The 22,491-nt window shown below is 35.9% G+C and overlaps 1 protein-coding gene across 1 annotated transcript in view; it reads right to left on the reverse strand.

The window, feature by feature from the left end:
• The window catches only part of LOC120535853 (alpha-2-macroglobulin-like protein 1), a 136,431-nt gene that overhangs the window by 88,807 nt on the left and 25,133 nt on the right, over positions 1-22,491 (reverse strand). The window contains exons 4-8 of the mRNA XM_039763968.1: positions 18,481-18,533; positions 18,223-18,243; positions 13,976-14,144; positions 1,293-1,377; positions 950-1,070 (exon numbers count right to left, since the gene is read on the reverse strand). Of these exons, the coding sequence (XP_039619902.1) occupies positions 950-1,070; positions 1,293-1,377; positions 13,976-14,144; positions 18,223-18,243; positions 18,481-18,533 (449 nt within the window). The remainder of the gene's footprint in view (positions 1-949; positions 1,071-1,292; positions 1,378-13,975; positions 14,145-18,222; positions 18,244-18,480; positions 18,534-22,491) is intronic.

Raw genomic sequence — 22,491 nt, forward strand, 5'->3', positions numbered from 1 at the left:
GATAAGAAGGCGCGTACCATATGCATGCATAATTTGCCACGTGGAGAATGAAATAAAACCTTGAAAGTGCCTGTGAAGACTGAAAATTTTTCTTCTGACTGTTGACTACGATTTCGGCATTTCCACTCTGTTTTGTTGAGATATATTTTTCCGCATCTCCAACTTTGTTCTTTCTTATTTGATCACACAGAGGCACGGTCAAGAATTGTTGGCAGACATTTCCCTAGCTCTTGGGCACACTTTAAAGGTGATTGCAAAATTATAATCCAGTCAAATCTAGTTCAGTTAGCTCATCCCTAGTGACATCAATGCATTTCACCAAGTTCAGCAAAATTCTCAAACACTTCTTTGATTACTCCAAACTCAAGGCGAAGTACACTAATAACTAGTGGAGAAAATAAGAAGAGATGCAAGAATAAAATTGAACATAAATGTAACACATCTTCTCAAACACATCCACTCACTTTGCCAGAAGTTCTCTGGGTGAGATCTTGAAAAACGGGTAGGATACAGTAAGCAACTACTCAACAGCTGAAAGTTGGGAATGAAGGATGACCTTAATCTGTTACTGAGAGGGCATACTCTTCTACATAAGTAATACTGACTATTTACCAAACTTTTCACAGAGCCTTAAAAGAGCACTTTATTATAATTTCTTACTACTAAGAAATGTTTCATTATATTAAACACAAGGCAGAAATATAAAAGGATGACAGACAGAGACATATATTGATTAGTCCATTTAGAAGTCTCATAAAATTTAATTTCGCAGGCAAATGATGACAATGTAAAAATGAGTATATACTGTAATACAGTAAATGGCGGTACCAGATTAATCTCTGAAGCAGATACAGGATGAGGATTATAGAAAATTAAATGCAGTATGGCTCAGATATGATTTTTACTGTCCAAGAAAGGCCACAATTCAAATATTATATGTTTTACTCACCATAATTATGAAACTTTGACAAATATCTCTTTTTTCTTCTTCTCTGGGAAACCAAAAATAGAGAGCTTTTCGGCAAAAACTCAGTTTCACACTGCCTACAACTGGTTTTCCATATGTGTACCTGAAGAAGAAAAAGTAAAGCTTCTGAAGAACATTTGGATTATTTATCCATTAGATGTCTTGCAAGTTTACTGAAGCCATCAAATATGAATTGGCTTTACCGATCTCTCATCTAAACAATTAGAAAGACTTAATTGCTGTCTACACCTAGTGAGTTAAAATTGCTCCAATTTTTACTGAGAAAACTAAAGGAAAGTTTAATTTCCACTTGTGTTTTACTTACTTTCCACAGACCTGAACCTTGACTTGTGTGTCTTTAATGGTCACAGTTTCTGGTAGTTTAATCACAACTTCATACTTTGGGAGAACTGCATATGAAAACACAAAGTTCAGTACTGCTGTTTACAAAGACAAATAAAAACAAAAGAAAAATGCATGCCTGTAAACGGTGAAATATTCTGAAAACTTAACAAACACCCACATTTAATTAGATAGACAGATCTCTTTGACTATCCATGTAAGTAAAGCATTTTAATAAGATAATTTTCTTACTGTTCTGGATTGTTATAAAAATGAAAATAAAATGGCTATTTTATTTATTTTGCTATGTTTTTATCATTACGTTCTTAAAATAAAGTGTGTACCACCCTACTGTTTTATTAACATATATATTTATAATTTATTTGCAGATGATATTTATTGATAAATATAATTTATTTGGAATGATATTTAGAATTATTGATAATCATGAGTGTTACTTTGTCACAAACACTGGAAAGGGAGGCAAAAAACGTATGTGCTACAATGTGCATTATACAGTTAGGTCCATAAATATTTGGACAGAGACAACTTTTTTCTAATTTTAGTTCTGTACATTACCATAATGAATTTTAAATGAAACAACTCAGATGCAGTTGAAGTGCAGACTTTCAGCTTTAATTCAGTGGGTTGAACAAAAAGATTGCATAAAAATGTGAGGGAACTAAAGCATTTTGTAAAACACAATCCCTTTATTTCAGGGGCTCAAAAGTAATTGGACAAATTAAATAACTGGAAATAAAATGTTCATTTCTAATACTTGGTTGAAAACTGTTTGCTGACAATGACAGCCTGAAATTTTGAACTCATGGACATCACCAGATGCTGGGTTTCCTTCTTTTTAATGCTCTGCCAGGCCTTTACTGCAGCAGCTTTCAGTTGCTGTTTGTTTGTGGGCCTTTCTGTCTGAAGTTTAGTTTTCAACAAGTGAAATGCATGCTCAGTTGAGTTAAGATCAGGTGACTGACTTGGCCATTCAAGAATCGTGTTTGCTTTAATAAACTCCTGGGTTGCTTTGGCTGTATGTTTTGGGTCATTGTCCATCTGTATCTTGAAATGCAGCCCAATCAATTAGACTGCATTTAGCTGGATTTGAGCAGACAGTATGTGTCTGAACACCTCAGAATTCATTCGGCTGCTTCTGTCCTGTGTCACATCATCAATAAACACTAGTGTTCCAATGCCACTGGCATCCATGCACGCTCAAGCCATCACACTGCCTCCACCGTGTTTTACAGATGATGTGGTATGCTTTGGATAATGAGCTGTTCCACGCCTTCTCCATACTTTTTCTTAACATCATTCTGGTAGAGGGTGATCTTGGTTTCATCTGTCCAAAGAATGTTTTTCCAGAACAGTACTGGCTTTTTAAATGTTCTTTAGCAAAGTCCAATCTAGCCTTTCTATTCTTGAGGCTTATGAGTGGCTTGCACCTTGCAATGCACCCTCTGTATTTACTTTCATGCAGTCTTCTTTATGGTAGACTTGGATATCGATATGCCAACCACCTGGAGAGTGTTGTTCACTTGGTTGGCTGTTGTGAAGGGGTTTCTCTTCACCATGGAAATGATTCTGCGATCATCCACCACTGTCGTCTTCCGTGGACCTCTAGGTCTTTTTGCGTTGCTGAGTTCACCAGTGCTTGCTTTCTTTCTCAGGATGTACCAAACTGTAGATTTTGCCACTCGTAATATTGTAGCAATTTCTCAGATGGGTTTTTTCTGTTTTTGCAGCTTTAGGATGGCTTCTTTCACTTGCATGGAGAGCTCCTTTGGCCGCATGTTGTCTGTTCACAGCAAAATCTTCCACATGCAAGCACCACACCTCAAATCAACTCCAGGCCTTTTATCTGCTTAATTGATAATGACATAACGACGGACTTGCCCACACCTGCCCATGAAATAGCCTTTGAGTCAATTGTCCAATTACTTTTGAGCCCCTGAAATGAAGGGATTGTGTTAAAAAATGCTTTAGTTGCCTCACATTTTTATGCAATCGTTTTGTTCACCCCACTGAATTAAAGCTGAAAGTCTGCACTTCAACTGCATCTGAGTTGTTTCATTTAAAATTCATTGAGGTAATGTACAGAACCAAAATTAGAAAAAAGTTGTCTCTGTCCAAATATTTATAGACTTAACTGTAATTATTTAATTTGGCTGCATTCAGTATCCTTGTAATAAAATTAAATGACAAAGACCAGAGGAAGAGACAAATAAGAACAAAGCTCAAAAAGCCAAAAAACGGGAAGTATTTTTTGGCAGAAACCAAATGATAAACAGAAATAGCAGTCATATTTACAGCAAAAAGTTAAAAAAAAAAAAGTTTCAGAAAGAATTTTGAAGCAAAGAGTTGCATCATTCACACATCCCTGTTTTCTCAGATATGGAGAAGTTCTCACATCCAACCATTTAAATTGTCCCATCAATGATATTAAAAATCGCAACCTTAGAGCGCACACCCTTTGCAAAATGGAGCTGTCCTAATAACAGAACTCAAGAAACACCTGTGTCCTATAATGAAACAAAATGGTGTCAGAAATGTCAGAAAATAATTTCCATAATTTTAAATAAGTGCTGAAACTCAAAATTGACTTCATATATGAATTATTCATATTTGAACACAATATATGAGTAGCAAACCAGTGTAAAAAAAACACAATCATAAGTCTTACAGAAACGTAATTACAATTACACTTATAATACCTATGAAAATACTTATCACTTGAGTTCAAAGTTTGATCATTGGAATTGAAAGATTAAGCAGTAAAGGACTGCAATTATGTTTTTATTTAAGCAAAGCATTGAAAAAATGCAATAAATTTGAAAGGATGTTTGAATTTTTGTCCAAACGCATTTTAATTTATAGGAAAAATTTGTGTTAATTAAATGGCAACAACATCAATGTAATTCATGTTAATTTATGGTTTGTAACCTGTGTTTGCAGTATTTCTTTTTTCATAAAACAACACTGTTAACAACAATAATAATAATAATAATAATAATAATAATAATAATAATAATAATAATAATAATAATAATAAAGAGAAACAGATGTAGCAAAAAAACACATGACTTTAACGTTAGGTTTCAAATGATTTAATACAGTCAAATTCAAAAAATGTGTATCCCAAATTGTTTTACATTAAAACAAGGAAAATATCATCCACTATTGTCCACTATTATCTATGAATTGTTCTATGTCATTTAAGTGCACATCTTGCTTATAAAAAGTGCTCTACATTTCCATTTGAAAAACTCTAACATCATGCATTTAGCATTGAGCGAATAGTGATATTGCTTTCTATACAGAAGGCATGGACACATTAAACTTGAATAATGGATCAAAGGTTAAAGATGATTATTTAATTTCAATTACATTGAGTTTGATTATATTTGAATTAGTCAATTAAATTAACTTGACGTGTTTATGCTATATTGGGCTGTTTTAGTAAAATTTCTTGTTAATGAAGCCTCCGATGCAATTGGTTTTTTCTCCTTCCCAGAAAATGAGGAGATGCAGTTGTACTTTACAAAACTGTCACATTTTTAAAAGCAGCCGTATGTTTTCTCCATTTCTGATTCACATCTTTTGATTTAAAACATTGGAGTGATAAGTTAGATTATCTTAAACACATTACTTGAAACATACATAATGTTTGTTTTCCTAGTTTAGTTGGTGGTGAAAGTACATATTCAGAACAAATGCTCAAAATGTCAAATTCGAGGTACTTTACAATTTATTTTTTTTAGTACAATTTCATTTGAACCTAGGTAATAGTAGTTGACCACTGTCCTTTTTTATTAAGTTTTATTTGTTCAGATTCTATGCATTACAAATTCAGTTGTTCAAGTATTTCATTTCATTTCATTTTCATTTCATGTCACGCATGCCCATCAGAAAATCACCTTCCAGGTTTATCACAGGTAGGTGATACCACTTCAGCGTGAGAGGGGACGCAGTCGCTAACATCTTTGTCTCAGAAGACACCCACCGATAGCAATTCACTCTGTCCCTAATGACTGGGGGGCTATAAAAGAACAGATTAGACCCATGTTATGATCAACCTGAAGCTCCCAAAGGTAACCGCTATGACTTCTGTTATAAGAAGACTAATATGTCTGTTTAAGTGTGGTGCAATTTCTGACTATTTATACGTCATCAAGTGTTCTTTTTAATTGCTGTTATTATCCTTGATTAAAAGGGGTGACCCTGCTGGCTCCCCAACACTTTCTAGAAGTCAAGAGTGTCCTTGCAATTATCCATAACTGAAATAAAATAACAGAATTGAAAAGGTCTTCAATCTGATATCTATCAATCCCATATATCATACAAACAAACACAATTTGCAGTCATAAACAACACCCAAACCCCCAGCCTCAATTGAGAACTAATTAGTAATAAAAAAAAGAGTCCTGCTGTGTAATGCAACCTCAAATTATTTTAAACAACAGGAATTCTGTAGAGGTACTGTCAGAAGCCACAAGAGACTTATTTTAGAGTAACATTAATGAAATCTTGCCAAATCCTAAAGAAGCTCTGCACAGGTCCAGGTGACGAAAATGTGTGTTTTTTATTTTATTATTTAATTTAATTTTATTTTTTTTTTTGCTATTTTTGGTATTTTAAAATATAATTTTCCCATTATGTTATGCAGGGTGCATCAGGATTCTTCCAAATTAAGCAGTAGTTGGTGTGTTAACTATGTAGTGTAGAACATAAAAGTAATTTTAGTCTAAGCTTGCCTAAAATAGCTCTAAAGACTACTATAAGATGAATGTCAGTGATTGTTCATCCTACACTATCTGTCAGATAAGGCAACATTTTTTTTTCCAAAAGGGCTTTAATTTCGGGCAATATTAAAACATATGCCCGCGTGGCACCCACAGAACTACATGGCATCATTCTCAGTTTGGGTATAAACCGTGATATACTTTAAATAGTTTGATTTTGAGATATGTGTTAAGTGTACAATTTTCATCTCAATCACTTAGTGTTTTGCAAAAAGTCAAGAAGAATTTTGTGAATGATGAATTCCCTTGCTTGACTGAGATATTGATAGAGAGGTCTCTTTCCCAGCATCACTGGAGATTCACTAGCAGTGAGTACTATGACACCCTTTAACAAAGTCAGAAATGCTGCCTACATTCTGAGCACTGGTGGTGGATTAGGGATTTTTTTCTTACAAAGTAATTACCTTGTAAATAGAAATATGAGTGCTTTAAAAATGTTTACAGCAGAGCTGATCAAAAGGTGCAGATATAGTATCACTATAAAGATCCATGAGGTTGAGATGCCTAATGCCTTCTACTTTGCAGTTTAGGGAAGGCTTAATGGCAAAGTGGTTTTGTAATGGAGCAGCAGACACAAGTGACTTTTTTTGTTTACTGCTATGTTTTAGCCTGAGCCTGGAGTTTTGTATATTTTCTGTTTTACTGTTTTTTACAGATAAGAAATCTTCCATTAGGTATGTAATTAGATTTGTCATGGAGTTATTGTAAGCATTCATTTCATTTGATCTTACTGGCTATTGGATTATTGGAATTACTCTTGCTTCGTTCGTTGGATTTGCTATTGGACAATGTATTGAGACATGTTTGCCTTGGATTGCCTTTTAGGCAAATCCTTTTTGTTGTTTTTTTGCACATATTCTATTTTTTTTAAATAAACTTTCAACTTGTAAAGATTCTTTATTTGGGTTTTCTCTGCAAACCAGATATTTAAGGTAACCCTGTCTCTTGTAAGGCATTTTGGTATACTTTGGGATTTTCATTACTTTTTGACCTTTAAAATCGAGCTTTCCGTTTTTAGGGATGTGTAGGCCACAGCCTGCAGGTAGCAGATTGAGGATTTGCAGACATGGAGTGATCCTCTTCTGAGGCCTCATGTATAAGCTGTGCGTACACACAAAAATGTTGCGTAAGCCCGTTTCCATGTTGAGAAAGTATAAAACCTAAACTTGGCGAAAAGCCATGCACATTTTCACACTAGCTCAGACACTGGCATACATAAGTTCTCCGCTCAGTTTTGCAAACTGGTGGCACCCAGTGTCAAAGCATTGCTTTTGTTCAAGTGTGGTTTCCCTTTCTTTTTTTAGATGCACATCCCTTACGTGGCTTTAGAAATACACAGAAATTAACAGCATATTGTTTATTAGTTTAAGGCATCTGATTGTAATTAACCCGTAACAATATAATGGTCCACGGAATGGCCAAACTATTCTAAATACAATAGCTGCTTTAGCGTTGTTCCTCTCATTTGCACCACTCAGAGTATTTATATCACTGTATCTTAGTGTGGAATCACAGCTCTACAGCAGCCGATTGGAATGAGAATTATCAGTATATAGCAACAAGCACACGCTGCCTCCATCATGCTGTCTATATGAACTGCTCTCAAACGGCAAACGTTTCAGAGCCTTTCCTGAAGGAACTTCACGATTCAGAAACAGTTTCATTCCAAGAACTATAAATGCACTCAATCAGTCCATCAAGTGCTCCTTGTAGAACTGTTTGTACTTATTAGTACAATTACCTCACTGTTAACTTGCGATAGGTATAATATTGCACAACCTGAGCCACTTTATAAAGCACGTATTTACATATGATGATGATGATATCATTTTTAAAATAAAATGCAGCAAAATATGTTTATTACATTATACAGATAAAATGTTAACATCATTTAAATAATCTATGTTATTAATAATTAAACATGTGAGGACACAGTGTCACAGCGTTAGCTAGTTCAGGGATTGTTCCTGCCTTGTGCTTTATTCTTGCTGGGGCTGGCGTGACACCGGAAATATAGATGGATGGAATAATTAAACATGTACTACGAAGATATTTAAATGTTCTATCAAAGTTTTGAAGAATCAGCGTTCCAAGCTTACAGATGGCTTAACGTCTATTACTGAGTGTGGCAATTGGGTACTTGGAGAAAGAAAAGGAAGGACAGGAATCGGAGGTTAGTACGTTTGAAAGAGACAGTACAGCTGCAATAAATTATTTCATCGAAGGTCGCACACAGTGCAGCAAGCATCTTGTGGGAGGCAGGGAAAATCTCTGGACAGGGTGCCAGCTCATCACTATCACTGCGCCACCACGTTCCCATGTTTAATACATGCTTTAACGCCTATCATCATGAAAATGATATCAAGTATACATCTCAGTATTTTAATTATTCAGAGAGCTGTAATATCAAGAATGTAATTGATTCTGTGTCCAGTCGGAGGAAGAAGCAAGTAGTGATTCACACACATAGAGCACATAGAAGAACACATACAAAAAAAAATTCAACGTGCTACTTTAGTTACGATGGTATTTGAGAAACTAGTAAATTAAACAATTTTAAGATTAAGTTTATGATGTTCTACTTTAATGACAAAATAAACTACGTGATTAAAGTGAAAATTTCAAAATTAAAGTTGACATTTCGAGCATTTTTCTCACTGTGTCCCTATTTTTTTTTTTTCTCTGTACCCTAATAAGCTTTCATATGACACCCAGACGGTGGGCCTTTTCATGGTGACTTTGATATCTGACAATTTCTTTTTTATTTCAGGCACTGAGCGACTTTGTGAACTTGAGCTTTCGAGTTTCTCTGACACTCTATGTCACTCAATCAACTTCCTTTTGTTGTTTATACCACTGTTTAAACCAGCAAATAGTACGTTTTACCTTTCCTCCACTTGGTATTCGCTGAAATTCTTCTGTTTCCCCCTGTGCTTTTGTCATTGCCTTTTCACAGAATGCTGAGCTTAAGGGCTATTTATATTGATTTGGATATTCAAAGAGGTGTAATTTTGGGAGGAGTTTGGGTGGGGCAGCAGGCGTGTGCACGTGCATTACTTTTCACGCTGACCGGGATTTATGTTGCGGTAGAACGTGGAAGTTGGCGATCGCACAAATTTATGCATCTGGATTTTTTTGTGCATACGCACATTTCCACTTTTGTCCTTACGTCATGTTTTATTGTGAATTCTACACACAGTGTTATACATGAGGCCCCTGGTCTGCTCAGTAACAATTATGGCCTACTTTTTTGGCTTATTTTGGAGACTGCACAGCCTTTTGCCATGTTTGTGTCCCTGTGTTACAACATCCTCTATTTTGGTTCCATAATTTCAGTGTCTGAAGCACATGTGGATTCAGCAATAACTTCTTTCTGTTGTCTCAAAATACAGATATTATCAGCCTATTAATATAGCTGAAAGTCAGTTATCCCCTTACCACATTCACATTTGATTTTTTTAATGCTGATTTTTATGTATGTGGACTTTTTGCCTTCATTATAAGGAAACAATGGAACTGAGGTTTTAAAAAGGAAGCTATACATATAAAAGGCAAAGCCCACACTGACTCATCACTAATTCTCCCACTCTCCATATAGGTGGAAAGCTGAAATTGTGCGTGCTTACTCTTTGCAGTGTACTTACAAAAGTTAGGTATGTTTCATCTCCTATTGCAACACCCAAGGGAAGGAAACGGGTGTACCCCCTAAACTGTATATATAGATAGGTGAAACCCTTCCGCACTATTTCTGCAACTTCCAATATACGTTGGAAGCCCAAATTTCCCATACTCATCCTTTACACGGTACTTACAAATGTTAAGTATGTTTCATTTCGCGCTATGCCCCATAATGAACTTTCGAAAATAATGTCTTCTTTTTGGCGGTTCTCACCATTATGCCGTAATGAACTTTTGGAACTGACCTCTCATTTTGGTGGTTTCATTCCTTATTTCCATTAACAGACGATTTATTTCATTACAGCGATGCACAAGTGCTGCCCCTGGTCCCACTTCCTTTTTCCAAACGGCTGCTGTCCACGCACCTACCACGTGGTTGGCTCCCTGGATATATACATTAACTACATCCCACGCTCATGTGCCTCCTCACTCGCTTCCTTACTTTCCTCAGCTGTTCAGCTGCGAAGTGCGGGTATTTTGCTAGTTTTTAATAACTGTAGAAATATTCTAAAACAGAAAAAATGTTGTTATATTTTTTTTAATTATATCAACATTGTCTGCTAATGAGAGGTGAGTAATTGATCATCAATTAACATCTTCTCAAGTGCTTTCTGTCAAACTGCAATCCTTTCTTTTACCTGTCTTATGAGATGTGGTCTAGAAGCTGTTGATGATAGTGTTTGGAACCAGAAATGCTATGGAACTGAGCCATTTTAAAGATTCATGTAGTTACTTGCCCATCCCAACAGAACGGAAAATTTATTAGTGACTTCACGATTCTCAACATTAAAAGCAATTCTATATAGAAAAAAAATATAATCGTTGTGTTTGTTTGTTCACCATTAATAGAAATGGATTTTGCAAACTTTTTTGGGTGCACTGCCATTACTCATTACTAATGGGTTGTAATGGAAGGGAGCAACCCAGTAACAAACGGACTACACTTATCATCAGGCAGCAGGAGAGTGCTGGGCAGATAGGAGGACAAACTTATCAGTGCACACAAGGTTTTCCATAGGTCAAAGTGGGATCTCTTCAAAGGCACCAGGTACTGTGTTTTCTTCTCAACTAATTTGGATATAACAATTTTCATTGGCACCAATTGTTACAAAGGATATATGTCTAGCAGTAGAGTAATGTAGACTTTTTTTTAATCTATTTGAGATATTCTGTATTTAATTAACCTGAGGAACCATTTACAAGTATATTGAAAACGGGAAACAAAGGGTCAAAAGGAGAAGAAAAGGAAGGATAGGTAAAATTTCAACAAAGTCTAAACCAGTCTTAAGTACATGATATGGCCTACGACAGACTGAGCTGGAAGAGGCAGGTGAAGACATGGATTAACTAGAACCTCACGATGCAGTGTCTACTCCAGTTGACAGCAAATGTGGGAATGAAAAGGCTAGTGAGTTGGGCAATGAGTAACTGCCACTTTCAAGTAGCATATCTGAACTATGTATGGCCTCTTTATCATTGCTGTCAAGTACTATCAACAGCCTGTCTGTGTCAACAGTATTAACTCCAATGGTATACAAACCTCCACCTTCGGTCACGGAGGATATGACAATGAAGTGGAGCTGTCTGAGCTGATCATCGATATAAAAGATAAAACTAAGGATATAACAGGAACACACAAGAGAACAGATAAGCTGAACCAGGATATAAAAGATCAAGAGCAACATTTAAGCATTAACTTTAATGTAAAGCTAAAAGAAAATTTAGCAAAAATTGTTGGAAAAATACAGGGAAATATGAGCAAAATTGAGAATAAAATCCGAGTACTTGGTGCTCACCAGGAGAAGTTAAACAAACTTTTACATCTGCTACTGACAAAAAAGCAGCTGCTGTAGAAAATGAATGCAAAATATTATGTGATAAATTAGCAGCAGTTCAAGATAGATATACAGTAGAAGGAACACCAGCATTGAAGGACTTCCTGAAAATCACCCAAACCCAGTGAAACTCATAACCAAATTATTTTCCAAAATAATAGGATAAGACTTAAAATTGGACACTGAGCTCTCAGCAGCGTATTGCATACATGGATAGAATGCCTCAAAGCTTAGAGGCCTGATTGTCAGATTTGACAAATTACATGTTAAAAAATAATTGAAAACAGCTGTTTTCGTATTTTCCCAGATTTCTCTCCTTCAACAACCGCCAAACAAGCTGCTTTCTACAGCTTCAAACAAGGTGCTTATGCAAAGCTAAAATCATATATATTATCCTCTTGTTTCCAGCTAAACTGAAAGTAATAGTCAATGGCCAATTCTGTATCTTTATTCCTCCTGAAGAAGCAGCTAAAGAGCTCAAAAGACTGATCCTGACATTCTTTAAGACATAAACACATGTTGTAGCATGTCTTGGCAAAGCAAAGAAGCGGCTGCTTGCAACATGGTCTATCTTTAATGTAACATTTGCTGTAAGTATACCCTCTATTTCCTTTTTTACACTTTTTCAGTTACTATATTGACATTTATTCTATTCAATTCATGTGTATTTGGGTAACCATTAGGTAACTGAAAGCGACATTAGAGTTAGTACAAGTATACATGTGGGCTTGAATGTTTACAGGCACATACTTCATGAATTTACATGTGCATAATTAAATATAAAACTCTTTATTTTGCCATTGTTTATGGTTATATTATGGAAAGTTTAGAATTTCCCCCTTTTTTCAGTTTAACATTCTACACAGTTTATTGTTTCTGAACTCTACTATAATAAGATATCTCAATTCAATCCTTACTAAACCATTGCCAAGAGTTTATTTTGTTTTGTTTTGGATGTGCCCGGTATCTTGGCATGTCAGAGGACTGGGACTTTGTGAAATATGGTCTAGCTTCATTTGGGGAGCCTATATTAAAAAATATATATATTAATAATTTATATTCCAATTTTTTGTCTTGTTGGATTACAGCTCTGTCTAAAAGTATAACATTTTTGCCTCATTTTCGGTGGTGTTTTGCCATGTCAAATTTCCAAAAGATACTCCCCCCATTTATTTTCATCTTTTTCTCAGAAATACACAGGTCCAAAAGGGTGTTGCCAAGCCCTTAACGAGCAATTTCCTTTTCTTTTAATCTCCCAAAAACTTTTAAAACTCCAAAACACCTTTTTTAGTTAATTTTGCATTTGCAGAATTGTATCAGTTTTGCAAAATGTGTGTGAAACGAAATTCTGCTGTTTCACCAATCACTACCTGTTATTTTGTGATGTTGCATTACACATAACAAAAATAGAGACAATTGGGCTGCCTGACAGAGGCAGTGGTGGCTTGCTCTGTGTTTGTCAAACATGAAGATAGGAATTTCACTGCACAGTGAAATGAACTGATGACACTACGTTTTTCATCAAAACAAAACCATACCTTTTTGATAATGCTAGTGCTGTCATACACCTGCATATCACTGCTAAGTGCGGTAGAGATAAGTTACGATGAAGCAGAAGTATTGAAAACTATTTTTAGCACAAGCTGAGTCACTGTTCAGAAAATGATAGAAAGAGAAAGGCTGAAAATTGTGTTAGTAACTTTTTTCTGTTTCTTGATAGTAGACATGTCAAATCCATTTTATGATGAAGAATTTATAATTTTAGGTGATTGATGCCAATGCAGTGTAGCAATTTTAAATCAACATTGAATGGATCAGCTTTGTATCATCTTTGTAATATTTATGGAATGCCACTGGTGCTCTCCCTTGTAGTACCACATAGACCAGCAGCAATCACTGTGAACCCTAATAAGCCAGCCCTCCTACTGTAGATGTTTTCTGTGGTTCATATATTCAATTATTTAACAAGCCATCTAGTTTAATAAATAAGTGATTAAATATATTTTCACGAACGTACACTAAACAAGGAAATACAATGAAGTATCAATTATGGTTCTAACCCAGCAAAGAATTACAGCAATTATAGAATCCAATCAAACACAAAAAAAATTCATGAGAGCAGAAAATGTGATCATTATCAGAGAGGTGGTGTGGATGATGGATGGGGACGCTTGCATTTGAGTCTGCATTGGCAAAAGGAATGACATTTTTAAAACACAAATATTTTATTTCCTAGCTTAACTCATTATACAAATATACCCATGCAATGGTGAGTATTTCTTTCAGTACATACGTGTGTATACAAATCTACATTCCATTCATAAGTATATGTAGATATATCTTACCATATTCTTTTACTTTAAACTGTTCTTGAAGACTGAACCCCTGTTCCTGCCATGCTCTCAGAGTATACACTCCCAGAGGGGCTTCTGAAGTTGTGGGGTAAGATAAGTCCACAATTCCACTGTTGGTAGAAATGTTAAGCCATTGCCCAATTCGATTAGAGCGGGGATCCTAGAGCAAGAGTCAGTGAATCATTTAGTATAAAGTTCATGACAAATAGCAAAACTATTAGTTAAATGAGTCACTTTAGGCCTATGCCTTTACCTATAATTCCTATACTAGTTAACTACATGAAGTTTATTAAGTTAACTAAATTTGACTGTCAAAGTGAAGATTCTTTCTGAATTGGGTTCCTCTCCTTAAAGGAAAATAGCTAATGTAATGACTCACATGAGATACTTATATGGCCAGCAGAACAGGTGTTCACCTAAAATACTAGAGGTTAACTTTTCCTTCTATTTGATATGAGCAGTAAGACATGTGACAGTGCATCAAGAACATTCTGGCAAACATTGTGTGACCTCTTATTGTTCACCTACTCAGTGCATTTTTCCAACAGGATAATACCCAACCACATATAGCATCTATCTTCTGGGAATGTTACATGACATGAGCACCCTAATCTGTCCAGCTGAATTCCCAGAGCTGTCTAAGACTCGTTGCAACACCAATTACTGCCTTCAGCACATTCTTAGTGAATCATGCAGGCAGAACCATCCAAAAAACCATAACACAAAATGGGGTCACCAGCATAATGATAAAAAGGAATACATAGTTGGAAAACAAAATAAATATGCCCAAAATTATTAGAAATAATCAATAACATAAAAATAATTAGAATAATGTCATCAAGCAATAAATATAATTGTTCTTGTTTTGGAATCAGTCCTTATTTGAATGGTTATGGCTGTACATTTTTTGGTGACAATAGAGGTACAAAATGTAAATGGAGCCTCAGAATTTTATAGCAATAACACTAAACATGATCCAGTGTGTTTTTGTAAAGAGTACAATACATAGATTAAATTCTTGCTGTGCTGTTATGTTATACAGGAAACATACAATGATGTTAAAAATCATAGAGACATCCAATCAAATGACCAGCAACAGATGTTCTTAGCATAAACAGTATGATTATCGGCCTCATACAACTAACAACAAGATGGTGCCATGGAGTTGTCATCATCTTAATGATAATACAGAAAGTGCAAAAATGAGACAGTGGCATCTAAAAACTTAAATGATAACATTATTTACCACATAGTATCTTTACTGATTCCCATCTGTCTTGGTCTTAGATTATAATAGCCGAGACTACAATTTTGTATTAAATATCTACCCAGTTGAGAACATAACTGTTAGACTACTTATGAATCAACTACAGGTAAAATTCTGTTACAGCGAACTGCCAGGGACCTAAAAAATATTTCGCTGTAATGAAAATTTCGTAGTAATGAGATTCTGTATATGTCACTATAGTGCGTTCTTTAACTTGCGTCCAGGTGTTTACAATCATTTCAATAGCTTCTTTCGTGTTAATTTTAATCTCCTCCTGTCTACAAGTTATGCTGACTAGAATTTTTCTCAGTATTTCCTTGTGATAATACACTTTCAGGGTGTGAATGATGCCCAAATCCAGTGGCTGAAGAATTGCTTTTGTAATTGGGAGGGAGGAATTCAACACGAACATTATCTAAATGTGGAAGCATGTTGTGGGCAGCACAGTTATCAATCAGAAGCAGAATCATCCTTTTCTTCTTCTTCATATTGTGAGGTTTCTGAACTCTTTGGGACCCCCCCTTCCCCCCCACTCCCCACCCGACGGGAATGACACGCTGAAGTGCGTCCCGAAGCACGATTGCCACGTCTGTGGAAGATTGTTTGTCCGTTGCCGGGCCAGGGCAACAGCAGGCTCACAGCGCTGCAGTGAAGCTCCACAGAAGCGAATCATAAAAGATTGTGGTTGCACTATATGTCCCTGTCCCCAAAACATGAGGCTTAATATCAATACTTTAGCAAAACCAGCTTTATTCAGCTTGAAAAAGGAACAGCTTGGTTATTTATTGTAGTGTGATCTCTCCTATACATAGACATAGCAGTCAGGAAGAGTTGTGGCTAGGTTAGTGGCCAAGTAATCCTGTTCCCTGCATTTACAATGTTCCTTGCATTACCCATCGAGATCTTTTCTTTAATGAGTGCCACATTAATAGGAATGTTTCTTGAACGAGCATCACTGAACCACATAAAAACTGCTTTTTTGACATCTTCAAATGCAGCAGTTCGCATATGTTTGCAACCCGAGATTTTTCTTCTTTTTTTGCCCGGTCTTTGAAGAAAGTTGACAGTGTTGATGGCGAAATTCCAAAATGCACTGGCAGCGTCTTTTTTCTTTTTGCTGCAATAGACAGCCGCAAAAATGTAAAGTTTTTTTTTTCTACTATGAACTGTTATTGTTTTTTCGTGTCTGCCGTTTCTATAGGAGGGTGACAATGAGTTAAATTCCAGTGGATGTTTTTCAAATGTTGACGAGCAATAAGCAAAAGGTATCACTGAAAACCACAGAAAACAAAAACAGCAAAAAAAAAAACAGTACGAGGAAAGTTCAAAGAAAGAAAAGAAAATTACGTTTCTGTTTGGGGATCATTGTGCACAACTGAGTTGCGACCACAGAACTAATTGCTCTGTGGATGATTCATTCAGGCATTTCAAAGTCTGTTGGGCACTTCGTTGTAATGAAAGTATCTGCTGAATGTATTTCATAGTAACGACATTTCTATAGACTCATGTCATATGATGAAACTGTCGGGACCATAAAAATACTTTGTGGTAATGAATATTTCGTTGTAAAGATATTCGTTGTAACAGAATTTTACCTGTACTTGTTTACAATGGAGCAACAGTCTAAACAAGTGCAATTACAGCACATTTATTTAATTTATTTAATTGGAAGATGTTCTATGTGATTGTGCCAGTAGATGGAGACGGACACTATTGCCATCAAAGAAGTAGATTTCTGAAAGTGTTTTGGTTGCAGATTTAAAAATTTTAGGTAAATAGGATTTTATGTTGTTCATTTTCATTTAATCATTTAAACAGTGTATGCCTTGATTATTATGAAGAATAGTTTTTAATGATACTATTTCCAAAACACTTCTTACCTCAGGTCATCAGCCACTTGATCTAATTTTAAATACTGTATATAAGATATTGTTATTGTTTGATATATTTTTTGGGAAGGGTGAACATTATAAATGATAAAACATTTACCTAAGAATTAAAATATTTTATTAGGTCTTTACTGAAAGGGATACAAAATTAAGCCTACTATTTTCCATCCATCCAGCCATTGTCTAACCCGCTGAATCCGAATAGGGTCACGGGGGTCTGCTGGAGCCAATCCCAGCCAACACAGGGCACAAGGCAGGAACCAATCCCGGGCAGGGTGCCAACCCACCGCAGGACACACACAAACACACCAAGCACACACTAGGGCCAATTTAGAATCACCAATCCACCTAACCTGCATGTCTTTGGATTGTGGGAAGAAACCGGAGCGCCCGGAGGAAACCCACGTAGACACGGGAGAACATGCAACTCCACACAGGAGGACCCGGGAAGCGAACCCGGGTCTCCTAACTGCGAGGCAGCAGCGCTACCACTGCGCCACCATGCCACCCAAGCCTACTATTTTGCAATAGTAAATAAACCTTAAATAATTTCAGAACACATGTGACTTTAAAAATTACAATAAATAAATAAAAAACTTTTTTATATAGTCACTTTCTGTAGTGGACATCTTCTTTTACAAAGTTATGTGGACAGGGATTAATAACATGTGTTGGGAAATATGGCATTTTCTTGTGAAATCTGTTTATACATTCTGATATTCTGGTGATTAAGGTAACTCACTTCAGAAATGTCATACAAACGTTTGCATGTATTTCTATATAATCGGAGCACAGCAATGTTAATTTCCTTGCTTAGGGCCACACAGTGACTCAGATGTGAGGATTTACTTGGCAACCCGAAGGTTTAAGGCCATTGTTTTATCATTATACCATACTGCCTTCCTAATGCAGATAACATCAGTTTAATAATTACTTGGCATATTTGAAGAGATCATCCATCCAGTATCCAACCCACTATATTCTAACTACAGGGTCACGGTGCTCTACTGGAGCCACTCCCAGCCTTGAAGAGATCATCAATAAGAAATTGTGTTAAAAGAAAAATTTTTTTTTTAACTTACCACAAGTTCCACGGTTGTATACTGCAAAACAAAAATGGAATAATTTAATACATAATTTTTAAATCAACCTCATCATATTTTAAATAACTAGTGACATTCAAATACTGTAGTATTCATTTAATACATTTCCTTAAAGTATGATGACAAAAGTGAAAAGAAAAAGTTAATAGCTTATTGTAAAACAAATGTATTTTATTCAGATTTAACTCTTTATTTTCTCTTACGAATAACTAAAAAATATAAATGTTTAATTCTTACCTTTTCATTTACAGGTAAAAAATCTTCATTCATTGCAAAAATACGAAATTTAACTGAAACAAAAAAAGCTTGAATTAGAGTATGCTGCCTTAATTTGTGATGTTCATGAGAAATTTAATGATTTTTTCTCATGAGGTAGAAGCACATAATAGACAAGAATAGTTGTGTCAAATGTTTGAAATATTAAAATGTGTACTGTAGTTTAAATGTTTAAAACCTAAATATTTTCAGTTGTAATTGAAATGTATCATTTGTTACCCTCTGATAGAGGTCCATAGAAGGATCCTAGTAAAAGGTCAAAAATTTAAAATCACAGTATATTTGTAATAAGTAACCTTGAAACAGTCTAAAATGATAGCCTACATGCTCGTGTTTGAAGTTCATAATTTTTAACCTTCTACCAGTGGCTGCTAGAGGGCTAGGACCAGCATGTAAAGAATCAAAACCAAAAATATTATCATATTTGTGATCAGCAGCCTTGTAGTAACATGTAACAACTCTCCACATGCCTAGGTTACCAATTACAATTTTTTATTTTGTGATGTTTCTAAACTCTTTTGGGACTCACCCCAATGGGACAACATGCCGAAGAGCGTCCTGAAGCGCGATCACCGTGTCGGTGGAAGACTGTTTATCTGTTGCCAGGGCAACCGCAGTAGCACAGTGCTGCAGCAGCTCGCCACCAAAGCAACTCCAATAAGACTGTGGTCGTCCTATAAGCGCCTGTTGTCAATGGGTGATGCAAGGAACATTATAAATGCAGGGAACAGTATTACTTTCCCACTGACCTGGCCACAACCCTGCCTGACTGCTGTGTCTGTGTATAGGAGAGTGGTAGATCTCGCTACAATAAAATAGCTGAATAAAACTGGTTTTACTAAAGTACTGAGACTCAGCCTCATGTTTTGGGTGCAAGACAGTAACTCACATGTCACAAAATTTAATGAAAAATTATAAATTTGACCCCTCATATCCTATTAGGGGGTGAACCACTAGTGTCGGTTGATGTGACAAGAATAAAGTCCTTCGGATCATTTTTACTAAAGACACCTTTTGATTTACTCTTTAATGTAAGGGTATACAAAATATGAATGACTAGACATCAAGATGAGTCAAATGAGATAACATAAATGGGAGTTTTCTTGTACCGTTGAGACAGGAGGTGATTTCAAAGCATTCACAAGTAATTCTTATGAACACCAAAATAAAAACAAATAAAGAATTGACTGCATCTATTAGTTATATTCACGAATAACAGTGTTTGTTAATATGTTTATCTGTCTGTTTTTCCTATACACTTTTTCCACTACAGTCACATATTATGGTGTCACAGTGTATTTCTTCTGCATCAGTAATGAGGCACAAGCCAACAATGGACGGTATGTCCGTCCATCACAGGGCACATTCATACTGGGACATGGGCGAAATCCTGAAATGCCTGGGAAAAATCTGCTCAGTACTTACTACACCACTAGGCCATCCTTTAATTGTATATTATACTTTATATCTAACAATAGCATTATTTAGAAAATATCTGTGAAGATTTGGTCATTTTAAACAATTAATTTATTACATGTTTAACAACCAAAAGAAAATCATGCAATGTGCAATTTATTTGGTTGTAGTAATATTTGAAATTTCTGTATACTTTAATTAATAGACGATGCTCGATTTAAAATAACAGTGTCTATGCTTCAAAGCTCCAAGGAATTGTGTTTGATTCTGGGCTAGGTTAAATTGACTTCTTTTTAAGATCACTTGAATAAACTTTCCCTTGATGCAAGGTAAAAACTGGACTCAGAATGACATAAACTCTTTTTTATATACCAAAACTTTTATTTGCTGTAACAAATAAAATATAATAATTTCTGTAAGCATCCAGTAATTCAAGTTTAGGAATGACAGGAGAAAAAGCAAAGGTAAAGGAACTGGTGTGTAGCTCCAACAAACTCTGGGAATAAGTGGAGCATGGCAGAAAGTGCAGCATGGTGAAAACACTACTGAGCCATCTGTAAGGACTTTCAAAGCTCACTAGGAATGAGAGTACAAGTGTCTGTTTAAAATACTACCTGTGTTTATGGGTATGGTCATGGGTACACCCCAAGGGATATCAACAGGGCTCCAGAGGGTTCTCATAAGTTAATTATCTAAAGGAAATTGGTAAAGACATGGCCATTACCCACAGATAATGCTATGTTTGAAAAATTAATGAGTACACACTCACTGCAGTCATTGCTTTGATGTTTGCTATTTTTGATTGGAGTGCTACAGGAAATTATGAGAAAAAAATAATTAGAATTACACCAGCAATAAACTGCTCTTTATTCATTAAAAGGAAAATCTTTTGAGAATACAGTGGCCAAATGGCTGATCCCACTTAAATTCATGGCCAATTGTTTAATCACCAAAGAATTTTTCTTCACTTCTTTCGGTTGCTCCTGTTAGGGGTTGCCACAGCGGATCATTTTTTTTCCATATCTTCCTGTCTTCTGCATCTTGCTCTGTTACAGTGTAAGAGATGGATTTGAATCCTGGTCCAATGTGCACCTAGCATGTGTCTGTGTCTCATGTCCTTCTGAGCTTATGCTTAAAAGCTTATGCTGTTATTTTATTATTAACTATGATAAATGAATTTTTGTTATTTTATATTACCCCTAAGAGAAAATGTTATATTTTATGGCACAACCATTTTCCTCTATTTTGCTTATACTGCTTGTACTGTTTCCTGTTTTTGTACCTAGCTGGATCATAAAGCAATTAGGTCTTTGTCTTATTGTTCAAAACAGGATAAACCTGTAGGGGAATTCACACGTCTCCTAAAATAAGAATAAAAATCATACATATAAAAAGTCACATATACCCCAAGCTAACAGGACTATCAACCAACCTAGTTAAAGGGGTTAAATTATGGTCATTTAAGGTATCAACGTTTGTCATGTCCCATTAGCAACTAGGTGTAACCAATCATGTTAAACAATTTCTGATTATGTAATGAATTCCATTTTTGAGTAATGTCATTTTGACCTAATCAATGATGTGTATATATATATTGCAGGCAACAATTTTCTTTTTGTCCAAACCAAAGCAATCTCACCCCTCTGACTTTGTCTCCCAACTGTCCAACCTGAGCTGACCCCTCTAATGTACTCATTTCTAATCCTGTCCATCCTCGTCACACCCAATGCAAATCTTAGCATGTTTAACTCTGCTACCTCCAGCTCTGTCTCCTGCTTTCTAGTCAGTGCCAACGTCTCCAACCCATATAACATAGCTAGTCTCACTACTGTCTTGTAGACCTTCCCTTTCAATCTTGCTGATACCCGTCTGTCACAAGTTACTCCTGACACTCTTCTCCACCCAGTCCACCCTGCCTGCATTCTTTTTTTCACCTCTTCCACAATCCCTGTTACTCTGTACTGTTGATCCCAAGTATTTAACACTAGAATTACCAGAGCCTACGAAAAAACTCGTAATTCCGTCCCACCTTAAACTGCTTCTTAAATCCCTTCACACCTCTCCTCCAGCGCCCTTTGTCTTCTAAATGTGCTGATAAAGAGAAGCCGGCTATTCCATCCCCCCACCAATTTAGAACGTGCACGAACTTCTCTCAACTCATGCCTTGATTGAGTATCTGGGAGTGAAGTGGAGTTTTAGAGTGAAATAATAGATCGTTGTTTGGAACACACGCATTTCATGTCTGTTCCGTTTCTACAGTAATCTGTGTCAACACATTGTTAAAACAGAAACTTTTTTATATTCTAGTAGTAGATGACAAAATGTAGGCATAAACTATATAATGTATGAAGCCTGAAGTCCAAATAGCAAAGAAACATTTTCACAAGAATAACACAATTGCACTTTTATTCAAACATATAACTGCAGAAACAAAAAGCCGCCTTAACATGCAACATTGACAGCAGTTTACTGTAACTGACTCCGTGGCTCAATAGACTCAGCCCCCGCTTGGGAATCAAGGGGTCGAGGTTCGATCCTGCGCCACCGCTTTGAGAA

The sequence above is a fragment of the Polypterus senegalus genome, chromosome 9 (genome assembly GCF_016835505.1).
Source record: "Polypterus senegalus isolate Bchr_013 chromosome 9, ASM1683550v1, whole genome shotgun sequence".
Classification (NCBI taxonomy): domain Eukaryota; kingdom Metazoa; phylum Chordata; class Cladistia; order Polypteriformes; family Polypteridae; genus Polypterus; species Polypterus senegalus.